Genomic DNA, 9,602 nt, shown 5'->3' on the forward strand with positions numbered 1-9,602 from the left:
CTAAAAAGCGTCAAATAATTTCTATTTCATTTATACCAATATTCCATAGTGTTGCGTGAACGCGCGTATAAAAGGTCTCCTCGTCACGCGGGGCCCGTCCGAGAGGTGCTGCCGCCACGCGTTCTTTTTCGGGAACCAAATTCCTCGTGCGAACGACGCGTACCGCGTAGCCATATCGTATTTTGTAAACGGCGACGTATACATCGCACTGCGCTTAGTATTCGAATATTCTGAGTTTTCCAAGTGTTTGAAAGATTAAAAACCGGCTACCTCGACACCTCTTATCTCGTCGTACCTCAGCGAATCGTGGGTGACCTCGTAAACCGTTACCAGCGGGAGTTTCGGGAGAAAATCGGTCTTCCGATTTCCTCAACCGCGCCGCGTGTCGACGCGAGCCCTGCGTCTTCGACGACCTCGCGGTTGGAACGTGCACGGGTGATATTCACGCCTCATAACCTCATCTGTCCCCTCTGCGTAACACTACGAGTTTTATGAGCGAGTTTTTCGGGTGAACCTCGAGTGACGTGCCGCGAACAACCATTGTGTTATTATCCGTGCGACGCGCTCGCAAGGTGTAACGGACGTCCTCCTCATTGTGTTCTGACTACATTTTAATAAACTGACCATTTAGTTGAAAACCTCGAACAGTGTTTCACGGAGTTTTTTTTTGTTAAACGGATCTTCCCGGAATTCCTCGCCCTCCTCGAAACATACTGGTCCTTCGAGCCGGATCGGTGAGAACGGTTTGTGCGTGAGTGATCTCCTCGTGTCGGAAGCGAAAAATGGCCACCTCTAACCTCAAGGGAAAGTTCGACCTGCAAATATCCCGGTTCAACGTCATCAAGTCGATGGCCAAGGCAGCCCGGGACGGCGTCTACGAGGATTATTGCCTCTCCGCCATAATCCAGAAGGAGAAATTCCTCGACGGGTACCTCGCAAAATTCGAGGCTCTTCACGAGCGACTTTGCGAAGCGAAGGTGGAGGGCCTCACGGAGCACCTCTACTTTAAGGATCAGACGTACGTGGCCACCGTCGAAGCCTACGCCTCTGCAAAATCCATCATTACCACCTTACGGGAAAAACGGGAGGAAAGTTTCCCCCGCAAAGCGGATCGCCTCGCCCGGAGCTCCCTCATGGTCTCCTCGGGAGGGGTGCGTCGCGCCCTCCCCAAGATCCAGCTGCCGACGTTCTCGGGAAGTTATAAGGAGTGGCGGCCTTTCTCGGATCTCTTCTCGTCGATGGTGGGTGATTGCCAGGACATCGACCCGGTGGAAAAGATGTTCTACTTCAAGTCCAGCCTCTCCGGAGAAGCGGCTGGCCTCGTTGCCAGTATCCCCGTTAGCAGTGAGGCCTTCTCCCACGCCTGGGAGACCCTCACGCTGCGATACGGCTAGTCAACAGCACCCCTCTCCCTCCTCGCTCTTCGCAGGCTTTGAACGGTCTCCTCTCCGAGGTTATGGAGTCTTTGGACGCCCTCAAGGGTCTCGCCGTTCCCCTCGAAAACTGGGACGTTATCCTCGTCCACCTCGTTGTGCGCCGCCTGGATACCATCACCCGCGAGGCTTGGGAAAACCACCTCAGCCATCAGGCAGAGCATCCCTCCTGGAAGGACCTCCAGGATTTCCTCATGGGACGAGCCCGAGCACGGGAGAACCACGAGCTCTCCCGGGACGAAGCGCAAACCTCGAAGGCTCCGGTCACCTCCGGACGTCAGTCGGCCGCCTCCAGGCCCCCTCTTGCCTCCGCACGGACTCCCTCGCGTCTACCTACCGCTCCAGCTGTCAGAGCTCTTCACACCTCAGAGCTCCCTCCCAACTACAAAGATGGATTGTGTGACATGTGTGGGAAGCGGCATTATATAGCAGACAGCCCGGAATTCCTCGGCCTCCCGGTGATGGAGCGTCGCAAGGTGGCCTTTCAGTATCGCCTCTGCTACAATTGCCTCGGCCGGCACGGTGCCCTGAACTGCCGCAGCGATAGACGGTGCCGCAGGTGTAGTAACAAGCACCATACCCTTATTCACATTGTTGCGTGCGCCGTTCCAGGTTATAGGGATTTTGGGACGTGAGTAAGGTGCCCGTGGAGCGCTGAGCACTCTGCTCGCGGCCAGGCCCTCCAATCTCCCGTATTTAATGCTGTAACGAAAATTAGTTCACCCCCGGAATTATAGGCAGCGCTACAAACACATATAAATGATATCGGTGAGATACGCTCCAAGCATATGCTCCCTATATACGTGTGCATAGTCTTACCTATTCAAAACTTTAAAAAATAAAAATAATGAAAGGGAACAAAATTATAACATTATATGTGGAGTAATTTCCATAATACATTTCCATATATTAAACTTTTACTACAATATAATAAATATATACAGGGTGTTCGACAACAGGTGGGCAATATTTTAAGGGGTGGTTCTAGGGATCAAAATAAGACGAAAATCAAGAATAACGAAATAGCGTTTACGGCTTTGTTTTCCAGTTATTAACGTGTAAAAATTCGAATAAAAAGCGCCAGAAACCTGCAATTCGCTCAGCACCGACGACCGAATGTCAGGTCAGCAGGGGTCGGTACAGTCACAACCAAGAATCGAAGCCGAATGCTGCAGTACCAAGAAAGAGAATAGCACTAGGTAAGGTTCTACTATTCAACGATTCTTGGTTATGGCTGTACCGACCCCTGCTGACCTGACGTTCGGTCGTCGGTGCTGAGAGGATTGCAGATTTCTGGCGCTTTTTACTCGAATTTTTAAACGTTAATAACTGGAAAACAAAGCCGTAAACGCTATTTCGTTATTCTTGATTTTCGTCTTATTTTGATCCCTAGAATCACCCCTTAAAATATTGCCCACCTGTTGTCGAACACCCTGTATATATCAATAATAATATACAATTATATTTCATTCGCCTCGTTCTCAAGATTATTAGTGTAGCTCCTTCCTTGTCCGCTAGAGGTCACAACGTTCAGAGTAAAAAAATTTTGATAGAGTTGCCGTCTCTCTATGCCGATCTCTATCAATCCCCTATGCCGATCTTCATATTCTTTCGTTGTGCGTTAGAGGTAGGACGTGTTTAAAATTTTATCTACGGAGTGTGTACAAAATGGGAAAAAGGAAAAGGGAAAGTGTAGACATCGAATTACTGCAAAAGAAATTTAAGATTCTGCAGGATCAGATGAAGAAATTGCAGGAAGATAAGGGTAAAGAGACCGAGTCAGAGAATGAAGGAAGCCCGGTAACAGTTGAGGAACATGTGAACATGGCGTCGGATAGTGACCAAGATAGTGATGAAAAAGGTAAAGATTTTCTTTTCATCTTCTGGTCTGGTTGTTTTCCGTTCTTGCATAAAACGGAAAAGAGAGCTTTTCGTGCATTCAAAGGCTACGCAAATCAGTACCTTTCGTGTAAACAAAGGCTACACATAGTTGAGTATGCGTTTATTTGAAGAACGTCATATTGCGGCGTGGATAACAAAAGAAGGGGGATAAAGAAAGATTATGTTTTGTTTAAGATTATGCATCGTCGCAGGAGGTGCAATGATCATGTTTAACGTAAATGCTTATTTATTGTGCCTGCATTATGCACAATTCCTTTTTTTCTTTCAAAATGTAGGCGTCCTCGCACGAGGTTCCTACATTAAGCAAGTTCTATATGTATTACACTGAACTTTGTCGTTTGTAGAAAATGCACAGCCTGTAAAGCATGTGCAAGATGTGGTACAGGAAGATGAAAAAGAAATACCAATTGGGGAATTGGCTCCGTTGGCTTCGAAAGCACTAGATTTGAGAGTTCACTCTTCGGTTCTTAACAGATGGGCATATTGGTCTACAAATGGTCTAGAAAAGGAGGAAAAGGAGAAATTAATGAAAAAATACAAAAGCCCAAAGGGTTTAGAGGCACCAGAGGTTAACCCAGAAATAGCACTTAAACTACCAGGCCATTCCAAGTCCAGGGACACACATATGCGTCAAAGACAGCAGATGGCCGGTGGTGCTCTGACTTGTCTGGGAGCTGCCATGACCTCTTTAATAGAGGAAAAAGATAGCATCGATAAGGCACAGATGATGGAGAGACTGCACGATGCTGGCGATTGATGGTGGAACTATTGCATAGTCAGACCAGGTCAAGGATAGCTTTGATTTTAGCTGGTGTCGACAGGGACACACGGTCAATGTTGGAAAGCACCAAACTTGATGTTTTCCTGTTTGGTAAGAACCTTGCTGACAAGGTTCGAGAGGCTAGGACCATGGAAAAAGTTGCAAATTCAATAAAGAAGCAGTCAAGTCATACGAATCAGAGATCGTTGTCGGCAAAGACGAATTTAAACTCCTTCAGCCTGCAGGGGAGGAGGCCAAGCCCCTACCAGGCAGGCTATCGAAACTCTCAGGGAGGCCAATACAGGCAAAGGCTTGCCTTCAGAAACAAGCCACAAAATCAGCCGTTCAACCGAAATGCACGATTCCAGAGGAACGACAGACCCAGGAACCAGAACCGGATGAGATAAGTGTAAGTAAAGTTGCGGGAAGACTAAAGTGTTTTTTGAACAATTGGAAAGAAATAACTTCGGATAGGTTTATCATAGATTGTGTAGAGGGTTATAAAATTAGGTTTTATAAGAAACCGGTACAACGAAGAAATCCAGTACCAAAACTCACCTCCAATGAAGAGGTTAAAAAATTTCAAGATGCGATTGTGAAATTAACCTCGAAAGGTGCAGTCGAGGAATGTAAACCATGTAAAAATCAATTTCTATCAAGTTATTTCCTAGTACCGAAACCTGATGGATCTTATCGCTTTATTTTAAATTTAAAAGGTTTAAACGACTTCATTCAGACGTCGCATTTCAAAATGGAAGATATTAGAACGGCTGCAGGTTTAGTTCATCCCGGTTGTTTTATGGGAACGTTAGATTTACAAGATGCTTATTACCTCGTACCGGTTCATGTCAACAGTCGAAAATATTTAAGGTTCAAGTTTCTAGGTCGTGTATATCAATTTACATGTTTACCTTTTGGTAATGACCCGATAACAAACGCAATATCTTTTTGATTTCATTTCTTTATTATAACTAATTTTTATATTCCATACAAAGTATTTTATTTAATTTTTATTGTTAATATTTAATGTATAAATTTTTGTAATAAATATTTTCATTTTCGCCGATAACTGAGTTTGTTAAATACATCGATAAAAGTTTAGTCGATAAGTCGGACGGTAAAACAGTTTACCGATAAATTATCGACGTCCGACCACGCACGCGCGAGCGCAACCCCAATAACCATACGGTGGGGTAGTATTCTAGAGTGGGGATGCTGGACCACCACGTGACGGGAAAAACCCAGCTACCCCAAGAACTCTATGCGGAAAAAAAGTGCCGACTCAGCAAAATCTGAGTATAAATAGAGGCGTTCCGCACAGTTTCAGAGCAGATCTTCTCAGACCTCGGTCTGAAACAGACAACACTCTGATCAGTAGAGAAGAGCTTGCGCTGAACTGTTTAGGCAGCGATAGAGCGCGAGCTATAGCTAATTTCTACTCTTCCACTAGTGGCGTACAGCACTACGGGTCAGGTGGACCTCCTATCCATGGTACGCAACGTGTTGCACAGGTGTTTAAGCTAAGCCAATATTTCAAGTGTAATGAGCTAGCGAGGAGCGGAGCTCCTTGAAAGGCCTGCGTCTAAAACACAGCTCTGGTATAACCAGAAACCGATTGCGACCTATAGGAAGGGTTAACTCGACTCCGATAGTTTCGTACAAACCTCTGGAAATTTAGTTTCCATAATCATTGTTGAAAACAAACAGAGTATTGACTGTACAGAAAGACCACGCCGCATTTGCGTTAGCGCTATCAATTTTTACAATTATTAATTTCTACTTACATATATTAATTACTAATTACATATTTCTAATTGTATTCCCAATCTAGGGCGAACTAATTATAATTTCTTACTGTATTCCTATTTCTAGCCGCACTTATTGTGATACTAGCGATTTTGTATTATATTTCAATATTCACTTACCTTTCTATTTCTGAATAAACAACTTTCCATTAGTTTCTGGCACATTAGTGTTTGGATTTCACTCCTTAACCGCACACCACACGAACCTATAATCCCTTTAACACTGATTACGAGTCGCCTTCTAAGGGAACCGCTCTCCCTACAAGTCGGTGCAGTGACGTACTCACTCTGGGTCGTTACATTTTGGTTTAAATCTAAGCCCGTTTATTTTTACAAAATTGTTGAAGCCGGTTGCTAGCACGTTAAGATCCAGAGGGTTTAAGTCGGTAATATATTTAGACGATTTTTTATGTATCGGCGGAGATTACGAGTCTTGTGAGAAAAACATTATTGAAACATGTAAGATGCTAGAATCATTAGGTTTCTTGATAAATGAACGTAAAAGTTGTAGGACTCCGGCATTGAGGTGTAAATTCTTGGGAATGATTATTGATTCAGTGCAATACACACTCGAATTACCATTAAATAAAAAAGAGAGTTTAATCGATCTACTTAAGCGGAGATTAACAGAAAAAAGATGTACAATTAAAGAATGTGCAGAGTTAATAGGTAAATTAATAGCGGCCTGTCCAGCGGTTGAATATGGTTTTCTGTATACGAAACGAATTGAAAGAGAAAAGATTTTGGCATTAGCGAAACATAGTGGAGATTATAATAAAGGTATGAGTTTATCTGTTTCTGCTCGACGTGATTTAAGATGGTGGCTAAACAGTTTACCAGATGCAAGAAATAGTTTCAAATCAGCGGAGTATACAGCAGTAATATACTCTGACGCTTCGGGGACAGGTTGGGGAGCCACGGACGGTTTAGTAGAAGCGCACGGTCATTGGAATAGTTTTCAGAAAGTTTTTCATATTAATTATAGAGAGCTGCTAGCGGTAAAATTAGCATTAAAGACATTGGCGAGTAGTTTATATAACTGTCAAATACTACTTAGGGTGGACAACACTACTGCGATTGCGTATATTAATAGAATGGGGGGTGTACGATATTCTCTGTATAACAAATTGGCGAAAGAAATATGGCAATGGGCGGAAAAAAGAAGAATTTTCCTCTCTGCATCTTATATTCCCTCAATTGAGAATACTCAGGCAGACAGACTATCAAGATTAAACGATGATATAGAATGGGAACTTAACCCCGAAATATTTGGTATTATTAAAGAACAGCTGGGCTGTCCTGAGGTTGATTTGTTTGTTAATGGAGAAAACAGGAAGTGCGAAAAATTCATATCTTGGAGACCGGATCCAGAGGCCATTCAGATTGATGCTTTTACAGTTAGCTGGTCGAAGTTAAAATTCTATGCCTTTCCACCGTTTAGTTTAATTTTAAAAACCTTAGTTAAGGTTAAGCGGGATAAAGCAACGGGAATCATGGTAGTCCCAAGATGGCTAGAACAACCTTGGTACCCTCTATTTAGAGAGTTACTTTTAAAAGAGCCTCTAATCTTCGAACCAGACAATAATTTATTGATGTCACCCTGTAGGACAAAGATACATCCTCAAGTGGATCACTTATACTTGATGGCCGGCTTAATATCAGGGAAGCGTTTCTAAGGAAAGAAGTCCCACGAGAGGCAGTGGATATTTTGGTCGCCTCACTGGCCCCAGCAACAGTGAAGCAATACGGAACGGCACTAAGAAGATGGGCGCATTTCTGTTCGACATATCAAATTGATTTCTATTCACCAAATAGAAATATTTTATTAAAGTTCCTTGCGGAATGCTTTAAAGCAGGTGCTTCTTACGGAACCTTGAATTCCTTTAGATCAGCGGTTTCATTAATATCCACCAACAAAATGGGTGAAGACCCAATAATAACGAGGTTTTTAAAGGGTGTATACAGGCTAAAACCAACAAAGCCAAAATACTCACAAACATGGGATACGTCGATAGTTTTAAATCACCTAAGGAGGCTACACCCCTTAGAGAGCTTATCATTAGCGGAAATATCACTCAAAACTGCGACTCTATTAGCGTTAAGTACAGCTCACAGATCTCAGACGTTAGCTAGCATAAAAATCAGAGATATTCATTCTACAGCAAGGGGTTTGGAAATTAAGATTCCGGATTTAATTAAAACATCGGGACCGGGTCGCTTCCAACCACTGTTAAGATTACCAAAATTTACGGATGAGCCTAGTTTGTGTGTCGCCTCAACAGTACTCAAATATATAGAGATTACAGGTTCCTTGAGGAACGATATAGATAGTTTATTTATAGCTTTCAAAAAACCGCACAAAGCGGTTGGGGCACAGACAATTAGTAGATGGATTAAAATAACGTTAGCCAACAGTGGGTTAGATATTTCAAAGTTTTCGGCGCATTCCACAAGGCATGCAGCATCGTCAGCTGCTTTAGTAAGGGGTGTAGACTTGGGTACAATCAGGCGTACAGCAAGGTGGTCAGAAGGCTCGCAGACGTTTGCGAGGTTTTATAATAGACCGATACTAGAAGATGAATATAGTTTTGCGGCTAGAATAATAAAAGGATAATTAGACGCGTATTTAAAGTTGAATAAGTTTATGTTAAGTAGGTTAAAACAAGTTAAAGTTAAGGATAATGTATACCAAAGTATTCCAAAGTTTATTTATATTTCAAAGATTAAACCTTTAATATATATGTTTTATACCATGTTTAAAATTGTGATGTTTCTCTCTAAACAACTACACTAGTAATCTTGAGAACGAGGCGAATGAAATATAATTGAACGATCAAACGAACTTACCTGTAAGTGAAGTTCGATCGCAATTATATGAAAAGCCTCGTTCGAAGAGATTACTTTCCCTCCCGAAAAAAAAAAAAAAAAAAAAAAATTTAATTAATTAATTAATTATAGTAATAGATATATGTATATATATTATATATACATATAGTTATCCCTAATCCCCGTGTTGTTCTACACAATTTTAAACGCTCTAAAGATATGAAGATCGGCATAGGGGATTGATAGAAATCGGCATAGAGAGACGGCAACTCTATCAAAATTTTTTTACTCTGAACGTTGTGACCTCTAGCGGACAAGGAAGGAGCTCTTCGAACGAGGCTTTTCATATAATTGCGATCGAACTTCACTTACAGGTAAGTTCGTTTGATCGTTCAATTAATCACAATCATACATACAATAAAACACACGTATCAAATGTCTCGTAAATCAGGTTCTCCACTCCCCTGGTGGTCAGGTTTAACTATAAGAACAAAATTATATAATATTATACATACCCTTCATGCTAGAAGTATTATTATGTATACCTCAGTGTATTAATACCATGTTAATGGTTTTATATATTGTATATGTAAACTGAATACTTACAATCTTCTTCTTTTTCTTCTTTTCATTTGCATCCAGGTGTCTTGTTGCTCTATTTTAATAAAGGCAGCCTCTGACACTGTAATAAATATTTTCATTAACAATTATTTACATATGCTACAAAAATTATATAAGAGTTATTACCAAGTAAGTTCAGTGTTGGAACTGCTGATGTTGTTAATCTTTTTCTTATGAAGTAGTTTTCTTCAAAATAGCTGTTACAGATCATCCAGAATTTCAGTTTTCAGGTGGAAGCACTGATTTTGGGTTGTC

General features: G+C 42.0%; 2 protein-coding genes across 2 annotated transcripts; both read left to right on the forward strand.

The window, feature by feature from the left end:
- Nucleotides 1–782: 782 nt before the first annotated feature.
- Nucleotides 783–1,394, forward strand: LOC123988163. The gene has a single exon (XM_046287237.1). The coding sequence runs from the start codon at nucleotides 783–785 to the stop codon at nucleotides 1,392–1,394; it is 612 nt and encodes a 203-aa protein (XP_046143193.1).
- A 4,970-nt stretch (nucleotides 1,395–6,364) lies between these two features.
- LOC123988170 lies at nucleotides 6,365–7,576 on the forward strand. Its single transcript, XM_046287259.1, has one exon. The coding sequence runs from the start codon at nucleotides 6,365–6,367 to the stop codon at nucleotides 7,574–7,576; it is 1,212 nt and encodes a 403-aa protein (XP_046143215.1).
- The last annotated feature ends 2,026 nt before the right edge of the window (nucleotides 7,577–9,602 follow it).

Source organism: Osmia bicornis, chromosome 1, assembly GCF_907164935.1.
Source record: "Osmia bicornis bicornis chromosome 1, iOsmBic2.1, whole genome shotgun sequence".
NCBI classification, from domain to species: domain Eukaryota; kingdom Metazoa; phylum Arthropoda; class Insecta; order Hymenoptera; family Megachilidae; genus Osmia; species Osmia bicornis.

Coding starts and splice junctions, on each gene's coding strand:
- LOC123988163 (XM_046287237.1), top strand. CDS start 783: ATGGCCACCTCTAACCTCAAGGGAAAGTTCGACCTGCAAATATCCCGG.
- LOC123988170 (XM_046287259.1), top strand. CDS start 6,365: ATGCTAGAATCATTAGGTTTCTTGATAAATGAACGTAAAAGTTGTAGG.